Source organism: Lathamus discolor, chromosome 12 (genome assembly GCF_037157495.1).
Source record: "Lathamus discolor isolate bLatDis1 chromosome 12, bLatDis1.hap1, whole genome shotgun sequence".
In the NCBI taxonomy this organism is placed as follows: domain Eukaryota; kingdom Metazoa; phylum Chordata; class Aves; order Psittaciformes; family Psittacidae; genus Lathamus; species Lathamus discolor.
In genome coordinates this window covers 3,289,485-3,314,875 of record NC_088895.1, presented here as the reverse complement: position 1 = coordinate 3,314,875, position 25,391 = coordinate 3,289,485, and the positions used below count along the sequence as shown (strand labels likewise).

The 25,391-nt window shown below is 56.5% G+C and overlaps 3 protein-coding genes across 10 annotated transcripts in view; 2 read left to right on the top strand and 1 right to left on the bottom strand.

The window, feature by feature from the left end:
• Positions 1-12,895, top strand: part of TPCN1 (two pore segment channel 1) — a 46,920-nt gene extending 34,025 nt beyond the window's left edge. For all 6 annotated transcript variants that reach the window (XM_065692978.1, XM_065692979.1, XM_065692980.1 and 3 more), the window contains 11 exons: positions 1,053-1,125; positions 1,338-1,445; positions 2,635-2,706; positions 3,525-3,614; positions 4,343-4,458; positions 5,168-5,214; positions 5,744-5,812; positions 6,267-6,351; positions 7,628-7,764; positions 8,991-9,071; positions 10,250-12,895. In XM_065692978.1, coding sequence (XP_065549050.1) covers positions 1,053-1,125; positions 1,338-1,445; positions 2,635-2,706; positions 3,525-3,614; positions 4,343-4,458; positions 5,168-5,214; positions 5,744-5,812; positions 6,267-6,351; positions 7,628-7,764; positions 8,991-9,071; positions 10,250-10,372 — 1,001 coding nt within the window. In that variant the 3' untranslated portion in view covers positions 10,373-12,895. The remainder of the gene's footprint in view (positions 1-1,052; positions 1,126-1,337; positions 1,446-2,634; positions 2,707-3,524; positions 3,615-4,342; positions 4,459-5,167; positions 5,215-5,743; positions 5,813-6,266; positions 6,352-7,627; positions 7,765-8,990; positions 9,072-10,249) is intronic.
• An 834-nt stretch (positions 12,896-13,729) lies between these two features.
• Positions 13,730-18,731, bottom strand: SLC8B1 (solute carrier family 8 member B1). 2 transcript variants are annotated; one of them, XM_065692985.1, is made up of 15 exons: positions 18,304-18,731; positions 17,863-18,015; positions 17,738-17,790; positions 17,582-17,639; positions 17,271-17,375; positions 17,028-17,195; positions 16,846-16,953; positions 16,708-16,764; positions 16,409-16,539; positions 16,151-16,292; positions 15,681-15,802; positions 15,385-15,538; positions 15,219-15,299; positions 14,729-14,793; positions 13,730-14,642 (listed from the first exon to the last, which is right to left on the bottom strand). In XM_065692985.1, exons 1-15 carry the CDS (start codon positions 18,464-18,466, stop codon positions 14,445-14,447), a joined length of 1,758 nt encoding a protein of 585 aa, XP_065549057.1. In that variant the 5' UTR covers positions 18,467-18,731; the 3' UTR covers positions 13,730-14,444. The 2 variants fall into 2 exon arrangements, with proteins under 2 accessions (XP_065549057.1, XP_065549058.1); XM_065692986.1 differs by having other exon boundaries at positions 17,271-17,376; positions 18,308-18,731.
• A 1,140-nt stretch (positions 18,732-19,871) lies between these two features.
• Positions 19,872-24,319, top strand: PLBD2 (phospholipase B domain containing 2). 2 transcript variants are annotated; one of them, XM_065692766.1, is made up of 12 exons: positions 19,872-20,105; positions 20,204-20,297; positions 20,375-20,533; positions 21,022-21,122; positions 21,459-21,673; positions 21,748-21,842; positions 21,918-22,078; positions 22,168-22,263; positions 22,450-22,521; positions 22,625-22,777; positions 23,489-23,651; positions 23,749-24,319. In XM_065692766.1, the coding sequence occupies exons 1-12, from the start codon at positions 19,894-19,896 to the stop codon at positions 23,914-23,916; spliced, it is 1,689 nt and encodes a 562-aa protein (XP_065548838.1). In that variant the 5' UTR covers positions 19,872-19,893; the 3' UTR covers positions 23,917-24,319. The 2 variants fall into 2 exon arrangements, with proteins under 2 accessions (XP_065548838.1, XP_065548837.1); XM_065692765.1 differs by having other exon boundaries at positions 21,748-22,078.
• The last annotated feature ends 1,072 nt before the right edge of the window (positions 24,320-25,391 follow it).

Genomic DNA, 25,391 nt, shown 5'->3' with positions numbered 1-25,391 from the left:
AGGCTGGCTCTCTGCAGTTGCTCACATTGCTCTGTGCTGCACTGGCTATTCCAGGAGGCATTACCAGCTCTGGTCTGCTGCAGATCTGCCACACAAAGCAAGGCAGTGCTGTTGGAGTGCAAAGTGCAAGGGGCTGAGGAGAACACTGAAAGGACTGGGTGAACTAATTGATGAGTTTTCTGATTGAATGCCATTTACATTCTACAAGCAATTGCTTATCTTCATGTGCTGGCTCATTGCACTGCTGTAGAACTCTCCAGTGATGTGAATTCACTTCCCTTCTCCTGTCAGTGTCTCTTGCTTGAGGAGAAGCAAAGTATAGCTCCATTGAATGAAAATAGCATGAAAACTGCAAAAGGAGGTTCTTTGGAGACTCTAGGAGAGGTTGTTCTAAAGGATAGGTCTAGTTCCCTGCCATTAGGCTTCAAAACACTTGTTAGGGAAATTTGAAGGCAGAGGCACTCTGCAATGCTTCTTTTAACAAGGATGTTGTCATCCAGCTCTTCACTTCTCTCCAACACTCTCCTTGGAACCTGGAAAGAAGGATTTGGGAGTGACAAACAGGGTATCATCATGTAGTTATGGTGTTCTTTAACATAGAGGGCCACAGGGTGCTGCCAAGACAGAGGGTGAAAGTAGAACAGCTTCTCTTTGAAAGCATCTCTCCCTGCAGGTCATGGCTAGGCTATGGGATGTCAATATGTTCCAATGAGATAGAAGGAAATGAACAGGCAGGACTGAATTCCCTGCACCTCTTTCTGGCCTTTCCTACAGGAGCATGTGCCTCAATGTTTATAGCATGTCAGCCAGCTAAGTGGCTTGTAGACTGTTCTGGAGAGAAATCACCATGAATGCAGGGAAATGCGTTGATCTGGAGGGAAAATGTCTCTTTGGCATCACACAGAGAATAAGGAAGATGGGTGGGGGTCTGTTAAACCTATGTTCAGAAGTCCTGTACTTAAAGCACCACACACCTTTGAGGGCAAATCTTTGCATAAGCCCTCCTTGTGATGCTGCTCATTTCTGACCATGGCTGCCATCTTGTCTTACAGTCTATGGTGTGGAGCTGCTCCTGAAGACCACTGGGCTGGGGCCTGTCGAGTACCTGTCCTCAGGTTGGAATCTGTAAGTGTGCACTGATGTTGTTGAGAGAGAGGTGGTCAAAATGGTTGGGTTAGAAGGACTGACTTCTGAGATGAGTTTTCAAGCCTGTAGACGAGCAGGCCTTGTGTATCTTGTTAGGCTGGAGCAGCACCAAGTACCTCTTCTCTGCTGAAACACTAGTGCTAAATCATTGCTCTTATTTTATTGTGGTGTTTGTTTCATTTTCTCTCCAGCTTTGACTTCTCAGTCACCCTGTTTGCATTTTTGGGGCTCATGGCACTGGCGTTTAACATGGAACCCTTCTACTTCATTGTGGTCTTGCGACCCCTTCAGCTGCTGAGGTGAGATGGGAAGGCTGGAGTGGGGGATACAGAGGGGAGAAAACAGCCAGGCGTGTTTTCCATCAATCCAGTTGAGGACAGAGCTCCTTACCAGGAGAGGGCTAGGATTGCTCTGTGGGTACGTGACCATGGCAAGCAGGAATTGCGTGGGGTAATGAGATTAGCCAGAGTTATCAAAATGAATGATAACAAAAACTTGGGATGGCATATGAAACCCCATGCTTTGGAGCTTAAGCTGATCTCTAATAGAGATCAAGGGATTTACCAGGGGCAGATTATCCTGTGTCTGCCTTCGTGGGGTTCTTACACCTCCTCTAAATGGTCTGATGCTGTTCAGAGGAAAGCTGTTGTGTCAGGGTGAGACAGCCTGAGCCACTTTAATAATTTCCATTGAATTACCAGAAATTACAGTTCTCAAAGGATGCTGCTTTCTAGGGTGAAGTGCAGCCCTGCTCTCACTGCATCTCACACACTTGAAGCGAGACTGTGGCCTGTAACCTCCCTGGGGCTCCGTTATTTGGGTCTGATTAACCCTCTCATTTCGAGGCTGTTGGGATGTACCTCTGCAGAACAGTGCGAGGGCCACAGTGGGAAGGCATCGGAGGCAAAATGTTGTTCTGGTAAACACAAACTAATGTGATTTAGCTCTTGAGTGAGGATTTAAAGAACACTTTATGACACTCAAGGCGGGGGAAATACTGTTTTCTCTGTTGCTGCCCTGCCAAAGGCTGTGTTTGGCAGCTGCGTTTCTCTGTAGAGGCTGATGGAGTTGCCAACTCTTATATTAGCTCAATGTAGTTTTCTTTCATCAATTTTTATTGGGTCATGGGGGAAGCACAGAAAAGAATAATGAGTCCTGACCCTGTGCACGGGACTAGTTGAAGTTGTTACAATTTCTTGTTGGTTAAATCGCTATTTATGCATTGTGCTGTGTAAAAAAGACCTTGACTTTTCCTTGAGATTCCTTAATCCTGTGAACACTTGGTTGAATGTGCCCTAAACATTCAGATGGAACAGTAGGACACCGTTAGGTGAGCAGAAAGAGCGGATCCTGTGAGTTTGGTATCAGGAAACCTTGCTGTTCATTGACCTGGGAGGCAGAGAGAACTGTGGTACCACCACAGCAACGTTGCCATGTGTAGGTAGCTCCTCCTTTAAAAGCTTCTCCTTTAAAGACTTCTCCTTTCAGGCTATTTAAATTGAAGAAACGTTACAGAAACGTGCTGGACACTATGTTTGAGCTGTTCCCACGGATGGCCAGGTACTACCTTCTCCTTTGGTGACGGTGGGAAGAGGGGAGTGAGGGTTTAGTGTCTAGGGTTTGGGTTTTAGGATAGGGACCTGTCAAACCTGCTCAAGATTTGATCTGTCTGCTCTGATCTGTCAGGAGGTTGTTACTGATCCTTCAGTGTGCTGCAGTGGGGTCTTCATCTTCCAGTTTCTTGGAGCAGTGTGTGACAAGCAACACTCCAGCACCCTGGGCCTCCTCCTACTTTTGTGTTAGGAGGATAACTACAAGCCAATGCTTAATTTTTCTCCCCCTTCCCAGCTTTTGATGAGAAAGGAGGTTCATTTGGGGGGAACATTGACATGAATATACTGAGCCCCAGATGTTTAGTACAACCACTGAAGAGCATTATTGTGAAATGGTGGGGCAGAAGGAGCTTGGTGTTTGAGTGGGGCATCCTCAGACTTTATTCCCTTGAAGGAGGTCTGAGCAGAGTGCGTTAGAGAACCCTGTTCTTGGCACAGTCCCCGCATCCAAGGACATGGAGAGGGCAGAAACTGTGTGTGTTGTTCTTCAATAAAGAAACTGGAGAGGCTTTTGTTTACCAGAAAAAGACAGACTGGGAGGGGATCCAGGCTGCCCTTTACTTTCTTTTTTCAGTGAGTGCCAAGCTCCTTGTCCTAGGGCTTCTTGAGTGAGAGCAGGCAAAGAACTGCAGAGCCACAGCGGCAGGGAGGGTGGTCTGGGGTTCCCATCCATTGGAAATGCCTTCCAGAGCAACCAGCCTGTGACTGTTTCCCTGCCCTAGCAACTCTCCAGTAACACAGTGCTCTTTCTGTTTTTGCCTCCAGCCTGGGTTTAACCCTGCTGATCTTCTACTATTGCTTTGCCATTGTTGGCATGGAGTTCTTTGCTGGCGTGGTCTACCCGAACTGCTGCAAGTGAGTAGTGCAGATCTTCCCCTCTCTGCAGTGGTTCTGGGGCACGGGCAGTAGCAGTGAGCTTTGGCAGCTGTGAGAAGGGGCCAGAGAATGGCTCTGAATGGAGTTTTGCAGCTAAGGCTGTGAAAATCTAGGAGCCACTTCACTTCTCTGTGTATGTAAGATTGGATGAAATGGCTTTTGAAAGGATCTGGAAAGGGAGAGAGTTCTGTGGTAGGTTGGCTGGTTTTAATGAGCTCTAACTTGCTTCAGGGAGCTGTACTGGGAGGACTCCTTCACGCTGCTGTGACTGGAAACTCTGGTAACATCTGCTCTATCTTGGTGATGCCAGAGTTGCTTGTCCAGACATGTTACATAGTTAAGGCCTCACTTTGTACCAAGTTCAGTTCACCTGGTCTTGGAAGCTAAGCTGTCCTGTACCCTTTTTATCTTAAATGATTGCAGAGCACTTGGAAACACTGAGCTTTAAGGGTGTGAGCCCAGGAGTTCAACTCAAACACTCAGTTTCTCTGCTATAATATTTGCTGAATGATTAGAAAGTCTCACGTGCTCCCTGGGCTTGTGCTGAACTGTGAAGGAGAGAGGCTCTTGCTTTCAGAGGAAAAGGCAAGTGTTGGCCAAGAGGCAGAAACTGCTGCTCAGCACTTTCAAAGTGTTTTGGTATTTATAACCCTTGAGATTTGCCTTGCCTTTCCAGTCTCATTCTTTGCCCTGGTTTCTCCAACCAGCACAAGCACAGTTGCAGATGCCTACCGCTGGGTGAATCATACAGTTGGCAACAAGACGGTTGTGGAGGAAGGTTATTACTATCTCAACAACTTCGACAACATTTTGAACAGCTTTGGTAAGGGCAGTTTTGTCTGTAGCAAAGATTATTCCTTAGTGCATCTGTGTTCCTGCAGAGCTGGATGGCAGGACTGGAATGCTCATATAAGCCTGGGACTCTCCCAGAGTCCAACTAATGCAGCTCAAACACTCAGCATCCTGCTCTCTCTGTCTGGAGAACTCCAGCTGGCTAATTGTGCCATGGCTGTTTTGCAGGGTAAGCCATAGGGTCTCCTAAAAGCCAGCGTGAAGCCAGCAGATCTGTTCTGACTCAGAACAGACCAGACTTCCAGAGATGTTTAAGGAGGGTCTTTAAGTCACTACCCTTCTAAAGAACCAAGAGTGATGCTAAGGCATTTATTTAAAACCACTGATGAAGAATAATTTGAATGTGTTGGTTACTCTCCATGGTTTTGATTAGTGTATATGCAGAGATGGTTATCTGCTGGAGATTTCAGAGGTCTGTGCTCTCTGGTGGAAAGGGTCAGGTCTATTTCTGATTCTTTTAAGAAATACAGATTAAGCCGTGCTCCTGGTTCTATAGATCTAACGCTCTTTGTCTGAAGTAATAGCAGTGATGAGGGCTCTGCCTCTGGATTTGCTGGCTGAGTTTAAACTTTGGTGTCCTGCTTCAGTCTTCCCTGTCAAATGCTTTATCTAAGAATCACTGTAAAGTAGGTCAGGATGGATAAAGCAATTGTCTGTGTTTTTCTCCTACTTGTATACAGTGACGCTGTTTGAGCTGACGGTTGTCAATGACTGGTACATCATCATGGTAAGTAAACCTTGTGTGTATAGACAGCTCAGGCTCTTGGCCACTTGAGTTAGATCTTCCAGGCCACCACTGCTTTCTTCCCCTGGTGACTGGAGACAGGCCCAACATTGTCACTTGTTGCCAAACATCTTTTGGTCCTGATCACTGGCTGGCATTTGAGCTCTGGCATGCTGCTGGGCATGAGTCTGGAGCAGCCTTCAGGCCACCTTTCGTTCACAATCTGCACAAATGAAGTCACTCTGTATTCCAGTTTGTCACCCTGCTGTCCATGATGTGTTCTCATAGCAGCAATGTCTCCCGCAGCCTCAAGCTTTAAATGTTCTGTGTGTCACATACAGGAACCTCTCTTTCTAGAGGCAGATTAGCTGCAAGGACCAGTTGGGGCATTGAGCATTGTGAAGGCAGTTCCAGGGTTAGCTACAGAGCTGTGAATGAGAGAGTGTTTGTGCTGCTTTGTCTGTTGACAAGCAGTTAACAGCAGACTCTCCCTTCTTTTGTGCACTACTGACTTCTTCACTCTCCTCTTCAGGAAGGGGTGACATCCCAAACCACTCACTGGAGCCGTCTTTACTTCATGATCTTCTATATTGTGACCATGGTAGGTTTCTGGACATGCGTCCTGCATCTAATAGTGGGAATGAGGAAAGGAGACAGCTTTTACTGTGTTCTGAGGGAGCTTCCCTCCCTAAATGAAGGACAGCTGTGCTCTTCCATCCCTAAATGAGGACAGCTGTGCTCTTCTACCTAAATGTCTTCCAGAAACAAGTGTGAGTCCACATCACTTGCAGAAAGTTGAATTTATGGGCATTGGCAAAGCTGATGCTGCACAAATCTGGGCCTGGGGTAAGGACTAGGGCAGCATGTCCCTGTTGTAGTTGACTGTTAGTAGTTTACTCACAGGTAGATGTGTGATGTGCATCTCCTCTGCCATGAAGGAGCATAGAGTTGAAGCACTGACCAAATGCTCAGCTTCCTGTTGAATGAGACTGGAAGAACCACCCCCCCCTCCCAGCAGCAGCCTCCCAATCCCTTCTGTTCATGTCTTCTCCCAGGTGGTGATGACCATCATCGTGGCTTTTATTCTGGATGCTTTTGTCTTCCGCATGAACTACACTCGGAAGAACCAGGATTCAGAAGGTCAGAGCTGAAGACAGGTTGACCTACAGTGTTGTGTCTTCTCTCCCTGGCGTCTTATGTCTATAAAAGACAATAAGATTGGCCAGCAAAGATCAAATACTTGAGCCATTTCAAGCCAATTATTTGAAGGTAGAAGTCTGACACATTTCAGGAAAGGAATCTAGGAAACATTAGAGCAATGATGTAGCAGAGCTCAACAAGAGACCTTATAGGAGGAGAAGGGGATTCTTTATTCTCTTTAAACCAATTTTCTTCCTCACTAATACACCCACTGGCACCAGAACGTGTCTTCGAGCGGCTTGTCCAGCATTCAAGTACCAAAATGCTGTATCCAAGTGGTTTACCAGCACTCTGCTGTGACATGGAGAACAACGGACTCTGTCCTGTTCTTTCCACATGTCCCAGTTGTACTTAGGCTGGTAACTATGTGCTGGTTTTGGACATGCCTTCCTGTCCCTTTTAGAAACTGGCAGGGACTGGTCTCTGCATCCCCTCGCCCCTGTGAGTCATCAGTTTTACTCACTGTCCTTTGTCTCCTGAGCTGGCTGTCTGAAACCGCATGTAACTCCATGACCTGCTAATTTAGGTGCCATAAACACATTAATCTCTTACAGCCCTTCTCCTACTAGTCCTTTAGGTGAGCTACACCCAGACTTTTCTAGTCATTCTCCGTGCAAACTAATCCTTATAATTCTTGACACTTTTCTGCAAGAGGGAAATTCTGCACTTGTATGTTTAGTACCAGAGAATCTACCACAGCAAAGGGATGAAGGCCCCAGACACAGGAGTACCTTTGATCAGCCGCTCATCCTTAGGTGCCAGAAGATCAAATCTATAGGCACCAGGCATTGTTAGTTATAGCAACACTTCCCATCGTGATCCCTCCTGCACCCCATTTGAAGGGTGCAGTGAAAGACATGGATTAGCACTGAACTCCCAAGCTGGGTCAGGCAGCTGAAGGTCAAAAGGCAACAATTCCCCTGTGATTATTTGCTTTGCTACTTAATTTGCAGGTAAACAAATAACTACAAGACACCGAGGAGCATGATGTTTTATAAAGCTTAGATGCTTGCTGGCCCTGCACACTAGTTAACTTCTTCCCTGCCTTGTTGCAGGACAAGGACATTACATATTCTAGACACAGAAGCAGGTACAGGCTATGCCTGACGTCTGGCTTGGTCGTTGTATGCTGTTAAGCTTTGCCTTCCAGGGTTATAATAGTGGCTGATGAAGCAATGCTCATCTTGGAGACTTCTCTTTCTTCTTGCCTCTCCAGAAGACAATGGCATCGTGCTGGAGAAGGAGATCTCCAAGGAGGAAGTGGTTGGCATCATCGAGCTGTACAAACGGATTTCAGGTGCCAGTGAGACAACTCAGCTGCAGAAGATCGTTTTGCAGATGGACAAATACGGGGTAAGAGGAAACACTGAGTGCAAGCTCTCTGCTCCAAGGGAGCGTGCCAAGGCCACAAATGCTGTCTTGAGAGACACTGCATGTGTCTTTGTAGTGTTGAGAGCTGAGCTACTGAAGGGACTCTGCAGCATGAGCACAAAGTTTTGCTGCTCTAGAGAAGTAGCAGCTGAATTTCCCCAATGCTCTGAATAGCCTCAGTATAGACAAAGGCTCATTGCTGTTGTCTGCAGACTTTGCTTAGAGCTGTCCTGCCCAGTATTGACTGGAAAAAAGTAGGTTTGTTTTTCCCTAAGGAAGCCACTGTCTTGTAATTCTGCTTCCCTCTCTGTGCCATCGTACATTTAGGCTTGGGCAGTCCCAAAACACTGTGCAGCAATATGGTGGTATTGATTCCAAACACCATGGCACTGTTTTAGACCAGGATGGACAGTTTGGAAAATGAGCTGACCTCTTGCCTCAGAACTGTTGTCTCATGCATCTGCGAAGAGCTTAAGTGGTTGTTTTAATAGTAGCCATTATATTCTTGTATCACCGCTATAAAATGCAGGTGCTTCGGTCTCTTAAATGACCTTTATTTGCTTTGGTTGGCTTGGTAGTTAAAGGCTGAGCTCTTGTTCGGGCAGACAGAATTCAGAATAGCCATGCTGATACTGCTCAGAAGCAGTTTTCAAGACAATAAACCAAAGGAAGACACTGTCCTCAGCCTTGCAGTGGAGTACAGAATGATGATAACATCTTCTGCTTCTCAGTCCTGTGCATGTAACTTGTGTGATCAGAGAGTAATTCAAATTTCAGCTCTCTGTGCATACAATCTAAGTCCAGGCCTATGAAGTAATTAGTGTGGTCTAGGCAAGTGGGATCTGTGATTGGTCTTAGACAGGATCTTACTTGGAAGCTTGAGCTTGAGGCCTTGTTCCAGGCACTAAATGAAGCACCACTGACAGGCACATCTGTCTGAGCCCCATCTCCCTCTGCAGTCTTTGGGGATCTGCTCAGTGTGATTTGGCTCAGCCTGCAGTAGATGCCTGCAATTGTTTAGGTGACGTGCCCCCTGAAACGCCTTTTTCCCATGACAGCAGAAGGAGCCCAGGATAGCTTGAGCTCCTCAATGGATGATGGGTGTCAGCATGAAGGATGCCTTTCCAGGAGCTGACCAAGTGAGCTGCTCAGTGACTAATGAATGTCTTCTCCTTTGTTTGCTCCTCCTCCTTCCCCCAACATTTTAGCAAATGTCAACAGTGTTTCTGGGACGCAGATCAAGGACCAAGAGCGATTTGAGTATGAAGATGTATGAGGAGGAGATCCAGGTATGTGGGCCTCAGCTGGAAACACCAGCAAGTCTCTGGTGAAGCAAACATTACCTAGAGGAACAAACCATCCTTTTAAACACTAGAGGCCTCCTTCCTCCAAGATGCAGGCAGCCATGGAGGGTGGGCAGTAGATGAAGCGTGCTCCAGATTGACCAGTTCTTGTGCTCAGGGGCTTCTTTAACCCCCAGAGCATGTCAGAGCCTGCTCAGTGTGTCAAGGTGCTCAGTGTGGTGTGTGTCAGCCCAGCTCCATGCATTCGCAGGGTGTGTAGGCCCTGAGCTTGGACTCACCGAGGTGGATGTGTCTGCTGGGGCTATGAGTACATGTGTGCTGTGTTCCTAGGGCTCGGCTGCTGCAGGTGAATTTGTTAAGCCACTGGAATGTGGTTGTGTTTGAGCTTGGGTGTGTCTGGCTGACAGACACAGTGTTCTCTTGCCTGGTTTTCCTTTAGCAAGCTAACAAAGATGGGAAACACTTAAATCAGGTCATTCTCTAGATTGTTTAGGGGATTCTTGCTAGTGCCCATCGTGGTCAGGAGCTTTATGCCATGGCTTTGGTCGCTGTAGTTGTCTCAAGATATTCACCTCCAGGTTGAAGGTCATGGGCTAATGTAATGATTAGTGCTGAAAGAATTATTCTCATACCCGTTTAAACCTGTCCTTTGTCCCTGGGCAGCTTGCTTGGGGATGAGTCTTCAAACCCCTCCTAAAATTAAACATGTTATTTACCATGGAGCTGGATGGAAATCTGCAGAGAAGCTCCCCACCCATTCAGCTTGGTCTCTGATTCATAACATACTGCCCAGGATTGGGAGCAACTCCACAAATCCCAAACATCCCACAGACATCAAGGCTAGAGGCATTCGGGAGAGGCAGCCTGACAGAGGGATGTTTCCTTGCTCAGGTTTATCAGTTCAGCTGACTGTAGCTGGTGCTTCCCGCTTGGACTGTGGGTGGGAAGGTCTTGGTGCATCCATCACAGCCATGCTGCAGTTCACCAGGTTGTTCCAGGAGGCTGGGCTGCATCCAGGGCTGTGGAATGAGCCCCTGGAGCCTGAGGTGCTGTGCCCTCACAGGGCAGAGCAGCCAAGCACCCTGCCCTCAGGGTCCTTTGGAGGGCTGCAGGGCCAGCGTGGGGCAGAGCCTTATCTTGGTGTGTTTGATCTCCTGTTGCAGGAATGGTATGAGGAGCATTCCAGAAAAGAGGAAACTCAGACACCGTTGCAAGAGCCTGCATCTGCTTCTAACAGCTCTGTGAAGCCCTTGAGCCTCCGACAACGATCCCAGACTGTCATTTAGGCCTAGCTAATGCAAGCCACCTTCTATGCAATAACCTAGAGTATTACTTCACAGCGTATATATTGGGATGGTGTATATAGATCTGTCCAGTGTTTGGCTTTAGGGTTTCAAGCTCTTCCCCTAGGCAGTGAATTGCTGGAAACCAGAGGCCCAGGGGACTCTGTAAGGCTGCTACACACAGACTAAGCATGATGGCCATGCTCAGCACAGAGCAAACAGCTCGGACAGGACAGAGACCGAGACCTTCTCCCCCTGAGCCACTTCCCAGGCTCCAGCCTGCTGTTTGTCTTACCACTAACAGACCTTGGGGAAAGGGATGTGTAATCCATTAACAGCAGGAAATGCGCCGGAGCCACCTGCGTAGTGTTAAAACTTCAGCCCTTTTTGAGAGCTCTTTTGCTTAAAGGGTACCATTAACCTAGGAATAAGAGATCAGGGAGTGAGCTTTTCTTTCTTCTCTACCTTTCCTTATGCAAAAAAGGAGAGGTTGTGTGAAATTTCAGCACTTTTGGAAGAGCAGCCTGCCTTCCCCCTCCTTTTTTTGGCACAGTTAGATGCACCCCCTGTAGTAGATCCAGCTCTGATGATTGAATTTGGCTGTCCCTGAGCAGTTCTGTGGCAGAGGGCCAGCATCTTACTATGCTATGACCATGGGTTGGACAGGAGTTTGGGGAGACAAAGTCTGTCTCTGCTGCAGCTATCCAATATCTGCATTGCTGCTGGTCAGTTCAGTGGTACTGCCCAGGATTGGGATCACCCCTGGAAACCCCAGAGCTTCTCCCTCTTCAGAGGGGGGATCCTGCAGGGTGATGGTGGCTGTTGACCTCTGCCACTTAGTGGCAAGTCTCTGGCTGGTCCTTAGCTCACACAGATGACTCGGAGGAAGAAATGGAAGGGTTTGCACCTCCGAGTCTGACTTATTTCTGCTTGGCTCTGGCTTAGGGAGAGCTTATGAGCATCAGCTAACTGACAGGTCACTGCTTTGTTCATACAGTGCAGCAGTGCTGCTCCTCCCTTGCTCTCCCCTGTGCAGAGATGTTCCTCAGCCTGGCAGATGCTGACTGAGTCAGAGCTTAGGAAGATCCTCTGAAGAGCTTTCCTGTTCCTCTGAATGTTGGATGCAGGAGGAACACGGAAAACAGCGATTCTTTCCTGTGGCTGGCAAGGAGGCTGCCAGACCTCGTAGCTGAGGGTTGGGAAGGAAGAGGGAGAGGGATCCCTTCCCATCCTGCCACGTTTCTTCTGTGATCATGGCAGGTTGCATCACTGCGTGTGTTTCATTGCCCACAGCGTGGTGAGAGCCTGTCTCTTGTAAGTCCCTTTTTCTTCTTCCTGACAGCACAGAAAGTGAGGCTGTCCTTGCCTCTTGCTGTTTAATCTTTCCTCAGGCTCAAACTGAGAGTAGAGCTTGCAGGGGAGGCTTTCTCCTTCCTCCAGGCAGATCAGGCAGTGGGAGATCTGTGTGTCCCCATTCCCCTTGTTCCCACATACCTGTGTTTTTCTTGGTAGCCTCACAACATGGCACAAGGACAGTGGGAGACGACTGATCCTGCCCAGCAGCTCAGGAGCACTTCCTGAGTGGATGAGCCTTTCAGAAGTAGGGAAGAACAGAGCTGCTTCTGAAACTCTCCTAGCACAGAGCACAGAGGGGAGCATCTGGGCTCCGGGATGGAAAGAGCCGCTTTCCAGGCAGTGGCTGCTCTCAACCCTTGCCAGATTCCCTGGGTGCCTCAGGGCAACTCTTGTTTCCTTTCTGGGTACTGCAGGTATGAAACTACTCCTGAGCTGAACCGAGAAGGATCTCAAAGGGCTGTTTTCCAAACCATAAACTCGACCACAAATTAATGAGCAGTGCAGTTGTTGCTCTGCATGGAGCCACAGCCTGGGAGCCTTACCCAGGTTAGTCCTGGGGCTGGAGGAGGTGGTGTTCATTAAGCTGTGGGCAGAATGAATGAGCACTGTGAAGGTGAGGGGGGAAACCAAACGTGGCTGTGTTTAAGCACTGCACTCTCCTACAGCTTGTTTCTCCTTACAGGGCTGTCAGGGGTGGTTTTTGGGGCTGTTTTCTGGGTGTGAAAGAAGCTGCAGCTTTAGTGAGGGGGCACTAACCTGCTTGCCATGCAATAACAGGGCTGTCACGGAGGTGGGAATGCTTGGATGGGGTTCAGGGCTCAGGCGCTGCTTCCGTGGCTCCTGAGGTGTTGAGCTGGCCCCATGTACAGACTGTATATTTTTGTAAACCAAGAAGGGTCACAGTTTACTTCTTCCATATGGTTTTGGAAGGAAATAAAGTTCGAGTACGGGGCATCCCCTTCTATTTCTCCTCCTCTCCCCACCTGACACACAGACTGACGACAGAGACAATCATGCTGTAGGGAGCAAGGGAGGAAGCACTGCAGGGTTTTGTATGCTGGCGTTGTTTAGCACATGATTTTATGGACACAGCTGTAAAATGTTCTCTAGATTGGGTTTTTTTTTTCCAAGCGCACTAATAAAAAAAGCATCCTGGGCTTTGTAAAGGCAGCGGCTTCCGTTCCTCCTTCCCGTGGTATTCCACAAGTGGGGCTCGGCTGCAGCTGAAGCACTTGTAGAGGTGTCTGCTCTCTCCAGTGGCGACTGCTTACGTGGGCACATTCCACCTGCCTGCCTTGGATTCTTGCCCCTGGACAGTGCGAAGCTTCCCTTTTGCCCTCCCCCTGCCCTAATATTAAGGTAATCCCTTCAACCTCCTGCTTTTTACAGCTACCCCAGTGCAGTGTTTAAGGTGAGGAGGGCGTTCTGTGACCCCATGCCTCTGCACGGGTACGTTGGCTGTGGTTTGGATTGCTGTAACCCTGCTGTGTCTAAGGAAGTGGGGCTCATCTCCTGCGTAATTCCAGCAACTGCTTGTAACTTGTGAGCAGGTTCAGGGCCGAGCCAATGGCTGCAGGCACAGGGAGCGTTACTCCTTGTGAAAGGCTGTGTTAGGGAACGGAGGAAGGCTCCAGGAGCAGGAACCGGCTCTGGCCGTTGTGCCTCTTGCGAAACAGCCCCTCGTGGAGCACAGCTGCGGTTGTGTCTGTAACAGCCCTTTGCTTTCCAGCCCTGCCGTCCCCAGGCTCTGGGGCCACCCCAGCGCTGTCCCCATCCCAGGGAGCAGAGCAATGTCCCGTGTGGATCCGTGCCAGGACCAGCGTGACACTGCAGCTCCGCTTGGGAACGGCCGAGTCAGGCACATGTGACTGGTGTTGGGAAACCAACTGCTGGTGAACCGAGAGGAAACCACTGCTGCTGGCTCAGCTCCACAGGGTAAGGGCTGTGTGACGCTCCCCCGGAGCAGCAGAGAACACCCTCGACACAAACAGCACGAGTGCAGGCTGGGTTTGGGGGTTTTATTGCAGTTCGGTGTGGTTTACAGTGCTTAAAGGCCAACACTGTGTGTGGAAACCTCCCAGTCCCAGCTCTGCTCATCCCAGGAGGAGAGAATTAGGATCTGAAACTCAAGTTGAAAAACACAGCTTAAAAAGACAGGGGAACCCAGGCTCCTTGGGTTTGGTTTAGCTCCAGCTTTGCTTGCACTGCCCTGGAGCTTTGGCTGACCTTAACTCCATCTCTCTCTGCCTCAGCTATTTCAAACCTGGGGCATGAACACATCTCCTTTGCAGTGACAAAGTTGTTCTCAGACCTCCAGTGTTACCCTGTGGAGCAGACTGCCCTGGCCCAGAGCAGCCAGGATGGAGACGGGGAAAGTGAAGTAGTTGAAGAAGTAAAACCTCTCCTGTTGTGACCATGGGCTGGAGCTGGCTTCTCCTCTGCCACTGAGACCAGTGGAAGCCAAGGTCTTAACCTGCTCAGAGCCACCTTGAGTTAAACAAGCTCAAACGGAGCAGGGAGAAGATGTGGCTAATGACTTCACAGCTCCTCTTCCTTTCCCACAGCCTCCAAGGGCTGGCATGTGATGCCTCCAGCGGCACAGTTGGGATTGAGGGGCCCTTGTCCCCCTGGCAGGGATGGAGAGAGAGGGGACAGGATTCCCAGTGATCCGGCCAGGAAGCAGAGCTGGATGCGCATCTCCTGCCAGCAGTGGGGCTGCTCACACTGCGGAGAGCCGGATCACCTTGAACTCAGTGAGCAGGGCCACGCAGAGGAAGGCCAGGTAGTAGAGGATGAGGCAGATGCCATAGGCCTTGCCCAGCTGGAAGCACTGCGCGGGCACCCACACGAAGGAGAAGACCAAGCTCAGCCCCAGGGCCCCGGCCAGCACCCACACCAGGAGGCTGTCGGGCTCCAGCTGCCAGAGAGATGGGCAGTGATGTAGGGTGACACCAGCACCCTGCTGCCACCCCGACCCATGCCACTGTGTCCCTGCAGCCTTACCTTCACCACCAGCTGGCTGCTGGTCATCTGCAGCAGGCACCCCAGTCCCACACCAACCACGATGTCTGCAGCACGTTCAGGAGGAAGACAAGCAGAGCAGGAGACCTCGGGAGTGATGGAGCTGGCCCTGAGTGATGGATGCTCCTCCCTGGCTGCACCCCATGGCTGGTGCCCAGCCCAAAGCATTGCCAGCTTGTGGCACCTATAACCTGGAGCACTCTAGGAGGAGAGGCTTCAGCCTGGTCCAGGGACCACCCAACGCCTGCTGATCTGACCTTTGGCAGATCCCAAACCTGCCAGTTCCAGCCCTACTGGGGCTGGGACAGCAATGGGAATGCTGCTGGCTCCATCCTTGCAGCTCCTCTGTTCAAAGGTACCACACTGGGAAGGGCATAGGGAAGGCTGCCAGCATCCCAGGGTGGACCCTGCTCAGCTCCTTCCCAGGAGCCTCAAGTGCCACTACCACCTTCCCCTTACACCCAAAGGATACTGAAGATGATGCCCCCGAAGCAGGCAGAGAAGGCCATGCGGGGATAGCCCTGCCGTGCCATGGTGAGGTCCGAGAACGTGTCTGCAGGGGGACAAAGGGAAACCTTGGTGTTTGCCAGGAGGATGCGAGCTCATGCGGTGGCACCGGGGCACAGCAGAGCCCTCACCGCCGATGCTGTTGCCCCAGGCCAGCAGTGTCAGGCCCAGCACGGTGTTGCTCAGCTGGAAGATGATGCCCAGCGTCTGGAGGATGTTCACCAGCTCCGTGGCCGCAGCATTGATCCACATGGCGCTAGCCAGAAACCCAAGGAAGGCAAATACCTGCCCAGAAGAGGGGCAGGCTGGGCCCTGGGTGCATCCCTTGGGACCCTGCACGGCTCCAGCCAGCCATGTCCCACCTGGGGACTGGGAAGGAGGGCCTGGCTGGTCCCCAGTGCGCGCTCAGGGCTGGGGGACACCTTACGCAGTGGTACTTGGGTGGCTCCTCGTTGCTTGTGGTGACGAAGATGATGATGGCCAGGGCAGAGCCAACCAGTGTGACCAGTCCCCAGACTGGGAAGACGCCCTGGATCTGGTACAGCCCATCTGCACGTGGACGGGAGAAGGAGCATCAAAGTGGGCTGGGGCAGGATCCAACCAGGCTCATGGTACAAGGTAAATCCCTACCCCTTAAAGCAACCTCTGCCTTACGCTCTCATGGGGCTGCTCCCCTTTGTCCCCTTAGGACCTGGATGCCAGGGGCCCCAAATCCCCACCCCTATGGGGAGGACAGAGCCATCCCCTTGCAAAGCAGGGCCCCCAGCTCGGCTCTGCACTGTCCCACCCTCATCTCACAAGCACTCCAAAGGGCTCCTACAGTCCCCAGGGCTTCGGTGGCCATCCCAGCCCCATCCTATCCTCTTTTGGATGTCTGGGGCTGTTCAGGGCTCTTACATGTGCCCGACTTGAGGGTAAGGATGCAGAGCAAGGGGCTGGTGACGACGTGCAGGCAGTTGAGGGGTCTCTTCCAGTTCAGGTCATCCTTGTCAGGATCCACAACGGGAACGGTGAGCAGCAGCACCAGCTCCACTGGCACCTGGGAACGGTGCGCAGCCGTGAGCAGGGGACCCCAAGATGTTCCATCCCCATCACAAGCCCCCCCCCCCCCCTCCTTTGAGGGGCTCCTCCTGACTTCTGTCCCCATTTACTCACCTTGAGGACCTTAAAGAGCCGCCAGTACCAGGGCTTCCTCCTCCACTTGCGGCAGTCCAGGGGGCTGAGGGCAGTGGTGAGGATGCGTAGGGAGGGCTCCCGCGAGGGGAGCAGGGGCTGGTACTCCTCACCTGCAAGGGGATACGGCAGCTGAGCGGGATGGGGGCTCCCCAGGCCCCCCAACCCTTCTATACCATGGGGCTGTGGTCACCTGCGTGGCCCCTGCACCCGGCCATAGCTGCCCCATGGGCTCAAGTCATAGCCTCAGGACAGAGCAGGGCCCATTGGGAACCACATACCATAGTCCCCACTGTTTGTGCCCGAGGACTCCGGCTCTTCAGCATCCCTCGGCGCCTCTGTGGGGAAGAGAAGAGGAGCGGAGGGAGCAGTGGATGGAGACCCCAGCACAGCAGGGGTCCTGCTGGCACGAGCCTTACCTGGCTCCCAGGCTCCGGCGGCGCCCGGCCCATCGCCCCGCTGCCACCGGTGAATCCACGTGCACAGCACCACGGTGAGGACATAGAAGATGTACAGCCCCAGGTACCCTGGATGGGGACCCAGCGGGGGTTACAGCACCCCCAGGCTGCTCCCACCACCCCCCAGCCCCAGCAGCACTCACCCAGGGCCTCTCCCAGTGTGATCCTGCCGAAGTAGAGCACCAGGAAGGTGAGGAAGACGGCCAGCATGTAGAAGATGACATCCCTAAGGAAGGGCCTGGAAGCGGCTGTGAAGGGCTTGACCAGGGCGATGCCACCAGCCACCACCGTGGTCACGAACACACCAGCACCTACCAAAGCAGCACGTCCCTGTGAGGGGCAATGCCCCATGGCAATCCCACCCCCTGGTATGGGGGTCTCCTTACCAAAGACAGCGCCAATGGCCAGCCCTGCCGTCCTTGGGTTGGAGAAGGCCACCACGGCACTGAAGACATCGGGTGCCCCATTGCCAAAGGCCAGGAAGGTGACACCATGGAGAGGGGACGTCAAGGAAAAGACCCCTTCCCGTGGGGACACGGGCTGTCTGCCCGCTCTGTGCCACAGGACTCCATCCCAGAGCCAGCACCCAACCCCATGGCTGCATGGGTTTCCCCTGGCACGGTGCTGGGGGGACACAAAGTGACCCCATCACAGCATATCCCCCCCCACACCCCCAGCCATGACGTGCCAAGGATACTGCCACGTTGTGAGACAGCCTCAGGTTGGTGGAGATGGCCGACAAGTTGGGGCAGAAGCTGGAAAGGCAGAAGAGGTGGGGAAAGGTGATGGGGCAGCCCCGGGACACAGGGGTCCCCCTCACCCCATGGCCCATCCCCTCTATGGGGCTACTCACAACTTCTCTGCTGTCACTCCAAGGATGATGAACAGGTACAGGAGCCAGAGAGCCTGGGGGCCAGAGCGAGGGGTCAGTGCCACCGCGTGCCCCTAACGCAGAGCATCCCCCGTACCCATCCTTACGTAGAGGGTGACGGCGAGGGGCAGCAGCCGGGGGGGGAAGGTGCAGAACACCCCCTCCAGGTAGTTGAGGAAGCCGCCGTCCAGCCGGCAGTCGGGGTTGCTCCGGATGAAGCGGCACCACTCGGAGCTGTTGTGTTTCCGCACCTCCCAGCACTGTGGGGCAGAGCAGAGGGGGGGGGCTCAGCCGGGCCCCCAGGGTCCCATCCCCATTGCCCTCCACTAAGGGGCACCGCTGGGCACTGTCAGCCCTGCCTCAGTTTCCCCATCTGGGCCAGGGGGGTGCAAGCCCCTGTCCCCATCCCTGGGCCCGCAGAGCCCCCATCCCACCGGGAGGAAACGTTTGTGAGACCCCGGCTGCAGGGACAGGGCCCCGGCAGCACCCACGTCCCCCCCGCGCCCCCCAAACCCCGCCTCATCCCCCCCCCCCCGCCCCACACTCACTCACATCCACGTCCCGGCCGTGGCTCTGCGCTTCCCCCCCGGGCGGCACCGTGCGGCCCGGGTCCAGCAGCAGCGGGGGGGGCCCGGCCGGCTGCGCCCCGGCCAGCCCCAACACCCCGGCCAAGCCCAGCACCCCGGCCGGCCCCACAGCACCCTGCCCCATAGCGGCTTGGGGGGCACCTACCGCTGGTAGCGGCCCCCGGGGAGGAGGAACGGGGGCAGGTCCCGGGCCCCCATCCCGGTAACCCCGGGGGTGGGGGCGAAGAAAAGGTTAAAACAAATAATTAAAAATCAAACTATTATCAATAATAATTAATTAAAAGGAACGATGAAAGGCGGCGACACGTCCCCACCGGGGGGGGGGGGGTCAGCCCCGAGCGCAGCAAAGAGGGGGGGGGGCACCCCCGAAGGGAGGGGATGGGGGATGCCGGGGGATGCCGGGGGGATGCCGGTGGTACCCGGGGTCCCCTCCCGCCCCGCGCACCCACCGTGCAGCCGCGGCCCCGCTGCTGTGCGCGGGCAGCTGAGCCCCCCCCCACCGCCCCGCCCGCGTCTTAAAGGGGCCGGCACCCTCCGCTCTTAAAGCGACCGCGGCGCCGTGGGCTGGACACGGAGCTCCCTCCCCGTCCCGGTGCCCTGTGCGGGACACGCACCCCGCCTGATGCCCCCCTGGTTGTTTTTCTTTGGGGGGGGGCCCCCCTCTGGGGCCGGGCGGGCTCATCGCAGGCATGGTCTGAGGATGCTGCCCCGGAGGCCCGGCTGCACAGGGCGGCGCTGTGGCCGCACCGGGGAGCTCCGGCTGCGCGGCCCAGGTCCTGCTCACACCGTGGGTGCTCCGCGCTCCCCCGTTGTGGGTGCGGGTCTGGGCCGCTCGTACAGCCCCGAGCACAGGGGTTTGGGAGCCCTGGAACCGGGAACGGCTGCGCCTCCACCCCTGCGGTGCCTTTGGGTGCTGCCCAGCCCGGAATAGCCCGAAGCGTGTGGCACCTTCTCCAGTTGATCCAATAAAGGGCATTACTGGTGCTGCTGGGCACACGGACACGCTCCAGCCCGGCCGCTCCGGATGGACCCGCACTGGGTGCCCCCGTTTAACCTGGGCTCCGGAGCTGGGGGGTGCAGCCCCATCCCTGCCTGCCCGCGTTCCGTGGCACGGCACGAGTGCACCAGGCCTCGGGCAGGAGCCTGCGGACGTGCCGGGGGTGCCACGGCGGTGCAGGGATGCTGGAGGGGGGGGGGGCTCCGAGACCTCTGCGCCCCCCCCCACCGCGCCCCAGGGCGGCTTTGCCCGCAGTAAACACGGACTGCCCGAGGCCGGGCTGCGGCGCCGCGGGGCCCCGGCACCCCGCGCATCTCCCCAGTGGGGTCCCCACAGCCTGAGCCGCTCCCCACGGGAGACACATGGGGGGGGACACGGACCCACTTGTGCTCCCCAACGGCGGGGGGGGGGGGGAGCTGACCCTGCGCACACCGCCCGTAGGAGCGGGGCTGGGGGCAGCGGGGCCCCGACGGGGCGGGCAGCGGGGCCCCGACGGGGCGGTGCGGCCACGGCAAGCCCCGCCCCTGTCCCTGCCCCTGCGCTCGGTGCCCGTCATGGCGGTGTCCGCGCTGCTGCCGCTGCTGTGCGCGGTGTCCGCAGCCCTGCCCCGGGCCCCCCGCGCCGGGCCGAGCCCCGCTCCCCCCCCGCCGCAGCCCCGCAACGTCTCGGTGGTGCTGGAGCCGGGCTCGGGGCTCCGCGTCCTGCCCGGCCGCCGCCCCGCCGCTGTCGCCTGGGCCAGCCTCGACGACCGCATCCCCGCAGTGGGGTAGGGACCGGGAGAAGGGGGGGGGCTCGCAGGGAGCCGTCGGGGGCCCCGGTTCTAACCCGTGTCTGTGTGTGTGTGTGTGCCCCCCCCCTCCCCAGATGGGCCTTCCTGGAGGTGAGCACCAACGCCTCGTACAGCGATACCCTGCAGGCCTATGCTGCCGGGCTCGCCGAGGCGGCCGCGTCCGAGGAGGTAAGGGGGGACCCCTGTGGGATTGGGGTCTGTCGGGGTTCCCGAGCGCCCTCGCTGAGCACCGCCGCGCCCCGCAGCTGATGTACATGCACTGGATGAACACCATGGTGGGCTACTGCGGGCCCTTCAAGTACGAGAGCGAGTACTGCGAGAAGCTGCGGAGCTACCTGGAGGCCAACCTGGGCTGGATGGAGGAGCAGATGGGGAAGGGGGAGGACCCTGAGTACTGGCACCAGGTGAGGAGAGGGGACCCCGCACCCTGGGTGACCCCCTACATCCCCTGTGCCTACATAAGGCCAGGCTGGATGGGGCTTGGAGCAAGCTGCTCCGGTGGAAGGAGTCCCTGCCCATGGTAGGGGTTGGAGCTGGGTGAGCTTTAAGGCCCCTTCAACCCAGATCAGTTGGGGCTGTGATGGAGACAGAGGTGCCTGGGTCCTGGCTGTGCTCCATGCAGGATGACAGGGATGAGGATCCTCCTCCCCTGGATGAGCACATCCTACTCGTGACTTTCTCCCCCCACGTGCCCCTGTTGGGTGCCCATGGGGTGGCTCAGCACCGCCTTCCCCCCCCCCCCCCCCGGCCACCGGTGCTGAGTCACTGCCACCCTGATGGTCACGCTCCCCCTGCGCCTTGTCCTGCCTCTGCAGCAGCACCGGACCTGCCGTCTCCTCCAGCATCCCTCCGGGTGCCCCTGTGGTACCCAGCCCTGTCCCTGTCCCCATAGGTGCGCCTGGCCCTGCTGCAGCTGAAGGGGCTGGAGGACAGCTACAACGGGCGCCTGGACTTCCCCCGGGGCAGGGTCTCTCTGTCACCCTTCGGCTTCCTGTGAGCTCCTTCTGGGGGGGCGATGGAGGGGGGGATGAGGTCGGGGTGCTGAGGGATGCCCAGCCCTGTCCCACTCAAACCCCTCTGCTGCTGGGGCAGGATGGAGCCAAGGCTCCTCCCTACACCATGGGCTGGGTGGTGGGTACCCCTCCGAGCCTGCTTCACCGCCTGCCTCAGTTTCCTTCCCTCCCTGCTGAGCACTGGTGCCCGTGCTGGGGTGGGACGGAGCAGCACCCACGGCCTGGGTATTGATGCGCAGAGAGCTGCGGATGCGGCCCTGCTCCGGGGTTGCGGTGTCCCCCACCTCACACCCCGTGTCCCACTGCCCCCCCCCAGCCTGCTGCAGTTGGGAGGTGACCTGGAGGACCTGGAGTCAGCGCTGAACCGCTCCTCCCCACGGCGCGTCCTGGGCTCGGGCTCCTGCTCTGCGCTCCTGAAGCTGCTGCCGGGGCACCGGGATCTCCTGGTTGCCCACGACACGTGGACCTCCTACCAGTCCATGCTGCGCGTCATCAAGAAGTACACGCTGCCCTTCCGCACCTCGGGTGCTGGTGAGTGAGCTGGGGGGGGCTGCGCTTGACACCCCCGTCCTGATGCTCCTTTGCGCTCACATCCCCTTTCCCAGGCGATGCTCAGATCCCTGGCAGCATCCAAGTGTTCTCCTCCTACCCCGGCACCATCTTCTCTGGGGATGACTTCTACATCCTCAGCAGCGGGTTGGTGAGTGGGGTCTGGTCCTCGGGGACCCCCCCCCCCCCGGCCCCACCGCCTCCCCACATCCTCCCTTCCTCGCAGGTCGCGCTGGAAACCACCATTGGGAACAACAACCCGGCGCGGTGGAAGTACCTGGAGCCGCGGGGCAGCGTCCTGGAGTGGCTGCGGAACATCGTGGCCAACCGCCTGGCGCGCAGCGGGGCCGAGTGGGCCGCCGTGTTCCGGCGCTTCAACAGCGGCACGTGAGGATGCGCCGGGATCCGGAGGCTGGGACCGCGCGGAGGGATGCGGCTGGGTGCCACAGGGATGCTCCCTCCTCTCCCCGTGCCAGGTACAACAACCAGTGGATGGTGGTGGACTATAACGCCTTCACGCCGGGGAGAACAAGCCCGCCGCAGGGCGTGCTGACCGTGCTGGAGCAGATCCCGTGAGTAGCCCTGCACTGAGCCATCGGGGGAGCAGCCCCTCTCCCGTCCCCATGGGTGATGGGGATACAAATGCAGGCAGGAGCCGCCTGTGCGGCTTTGGGATGGGGTGGGAATCCCGCAGGGGCTGCTCCCCTTCCCAGTGTATCCCCATCCATCCCAACTCAGTGCTCTTCCTCCTCACCCAGGGGCCTGGTGGTGGTGGCCGATCGGACGGAGCTGCTGTACCAGCAGGGCTACTGGGCCAGCTACAACCTGCCGTGAGCTGCATCCAGCCCCCATCCCATGCCATTGAAGCGGGGCACTGCCGATGCTGGCCTTGCCCGCAGCCCTGGGGGTGCTGACTGCCCCCCCGAACCCCAGGTACTTCGAGGAGGTCTTCAATGCCAGTGGGACCCCGGAGCTGGTGGAGAAGTACGGGGACTGGTTCAGCTACGACAAGAACCCGCGCGCGCGCATCTTCCGCCGCAACCAGACGCTGGTCCATGACCTGGACTCCATGGTGCGCCTGATGAGGTGGGTGCTGCGGGCACCCCAAGGCCTCGGGGTGCCCCCCGCGGGGGGTTGCGGCCCGCAGGGGTGGTTGCTTTGTCCTGGGCTGCATCAAAAGGAGAAGGTTGGAGGAGGGGGTCCTGCCCCTCTGCTCTGCTCTGCTCTGCTCGGGGGAGACCCCCCCTGCAGCGCTGTGTGCGGTGCTGCTGTCCCCAGCACAAGGGGGACATGGAGCTGTTGGAGCAAGTGCAGGGGAGCCTGCGGGGATGCTCGGGGGCTGGAGCAGCTCCCGTATGGAGCCAGGCTGAGAACGCTGGGGCTGTTGAGCCTGGAGAAGAGAAGCTGCATGGAGACCTCAGAGCAGCTCCAGTGTCTGAAGGGGGCTACAAGGATGCAGAGAGGGGTTCTTCATCCGGGGCTGCAGCCACAGGACAAGGGGTGATGGGTTCAAACTGAAACAGAGGAAGTTCAAGTTGGACCTAAGGCAGAAGCTCTTCCCTGTGAGGGTGCTGAGGCGCTGGCACAGGGTGCCCAGAGAAGCTGTGGCTGCCCCATCCCTGGCAGTGCTCAAGGCCAGGTTGGACACCGGGGCTTGGAGCAAGCTGCTCGAGTGGAAGGGTGCAGGCGTTGGAGCTGGAGGAGCTTTAAGGCCCCTTCAACCCACCCCGCGCTGTGCCTCCGTGTCTCTACGATGCGCGTTCCCCTCCCTGCCGTCACCCACCCCTCACTTCGCAGGTCCAACAACTACCTGCAGGACCCCCTCTCGCGGTGCAGGGGCTGTGACCCCCCCCAGAACGCAGAGAACGCCATCTCCGCCCGCTCCGACCTCAACCCCCCCAACGGCACCTACCCCTTCCCTGCCCTGCGCCAGCGCTGCCACGGCGGCACCGACATGAAGGTGGGAGCCAGGGACCCCCTCTTTAGGGGTGCACCCCCTCCCACAGCCCTTTGCTGATGTGTGCCCCCCCCCTGTTTTCTCTCTCCCCCCCCCCCAGGTCACCTCCGCGGGCATGGTCCCCACCTTGGGGCTGGTGGCTGCCAGTGGTCCCGCCTGGGATGATGTGCCCCCGTTCCGCTGGAGCACGTCCCCGTGCAGCGCCCTGCTGCACATGGGCCACCCTGACCTATGGACCTTCCCCCCCATCAAGGTCCGCTGGGACTGAGCAGGCACCGGGATGAACCCGTCCGTCCATGGGCATCCCCGTGTGGGAGTCCCTCGTGGGGGCTGCAGCGTTGCCCCTGTGCCCACGGGACTGGTTTGGGTGCAAAGGGGGGGATCCCCTGCACCCCAGGTTCTTTCCGCTTCTGCCTCTCGCTGCCGTGTCCCCGTGGTGCTGAGCTGCAGTGGGGCCGTGTCCCCTCCCAGCCATGGGGCTCTGGGACCTTTCCCTGGATGCTGACACCGGGTTTTGGGGGGGGCTCTTCCCAGAAAAGGGGGACCCCCCCTGTTGGGAGGCTGGTGCCTGCCCGCAGGCAGAGAGCAGGGCAGTGAACTGGTTTGGCTGTGACAAATAAAGCGCTCTGCGTGCAGCACAGGGGGTGGCTGTGCTTTGCGCGCGCCTGAGATTCTCTGGTGTCTCGTATAAGGGTTGGGCTCACGCAGCGGCCTTCCCCGCCAGCCCCCAACATTAACAGGATGCTCCCTGCTTCTTGGTGGTCGGGTGCACAGCCCTCCAGGCTGGGCTCTTGTGGGGTGCTGAGCTTTCTCTGGGTACTTGGTGTGGGGCTGGAATGGGGGGGTCCCCACCACTCCCCCCCCCCCAGGATGGGGTGTCCATCCTCATCCCTTTTGCCTCCCCCTCCCTCTGACACCTGTGTTCCCCCATTGCAAAATCCTCTTAGGGCAGCTCCCTTGATCCCGCTGCTTCGTTAGGAATAACGAGGTCATTACCGGGGGATTAATGAGCTGCTGCGGCTCCGCTTTGATGGCTCCAGGTTCCCACCAGGCCTGGGGGGCCCTGCAGCTCCCTGGGGGCTGCACGGCGCCGGGATGCAGCAGGGCTGGTACCCCTCAAACTGCGATGGGAGCCCCGGACCCATCCCAAATCCCACTGGGATGGGTGCTGGGGGGGGTGGCAGAATCCGTGCCTATGTCCCTGGTGTGGGGGCTCCCTGTGCCTCAGTTTCCCGGAGCAGGAGGAGGGCAGTGAGGAGGGATGGGTGCATCCATGCTGAGGAGGGCTGAGCTTGGCTCCAGCATCCTCCCTATGAGCAGCGGGGTCTCCTTGCACCGCTTCCCCAGCGCTGCCTCCAATGGTCCCATCCCTAGGGAAGCATCTGCGGTCCCTGCAGCCACTGTGAGATGGGGGGGCTGGGGCTCGTGTGCCCCCGTTGAAGGAATCCTCACCACATCCCATATTGTGAGTCCCCATGTGCCCAAAGCAGCGTGGTGTAGCGCTGCCTGTGATGCCCTGCTTTGCTCTGCGCTGTTCACTCTGAAGCCTAATGATGGTAGGAGGAGCAGGGGGTTGTTCCATTGCTGGGGAAGATCAGCTCCAGTTCGGATCCTGGGGCTTCAATCCCATAGCATTCCAGGTCTGTTCCCCTGCTGCGACAGTGGGGCAGAGCCAGGGAGTGTGGGGGGGGGTCCCAATGCATCCCATTTGGCTGCATCATGCCTCTGCCAGCTCATGTGCAG

Coding starts and splice junctions, on each gene's coding strand:
- SLC8B1 (XM_065692985.1), bottom strand. CDS start 18,466: ATGGGGCAGGGTGCTGTGGGGCCGGCCGGGGTGCTGGGCTTGGCCGGG. Junction 17,376..17,581: donor GGCTGTCTCACAACGTGGCA/GTATCCTTGGCA, acceptor CCCCTCTCCATG/GTGTCACCTTCCTGGCCTTT. Junction 15,803..16,150: donor TACCCTCAAGTCGGGCACAT/GTAAGAGCCCTG, acceptor GTCCACGTGCAG/ATGGGCTGTACCAGATCCAG.
- PLBD2 (XM_065692765.1), top strand. CDS start 19,894: ATGGCGGTGTCCGCGCTGCTGCCGCTGCTGTGCGCGGTGTCCGCAGCC. Junction 20,534..21,021: donor ACCCTGAGTACTGGCACCAG/GTGAGGAGAGGG, acceptor CTGTCCCCATAG/GTGCGCCTGGCCCTGCTGCA. Junction 23,652..23,748: donor ACGGCGGCACCGACATGAAG/GTGGGAGCCAGG, acceptor CCCCCCCCCCAG/GTCACCTCCGCGGGCATGGT.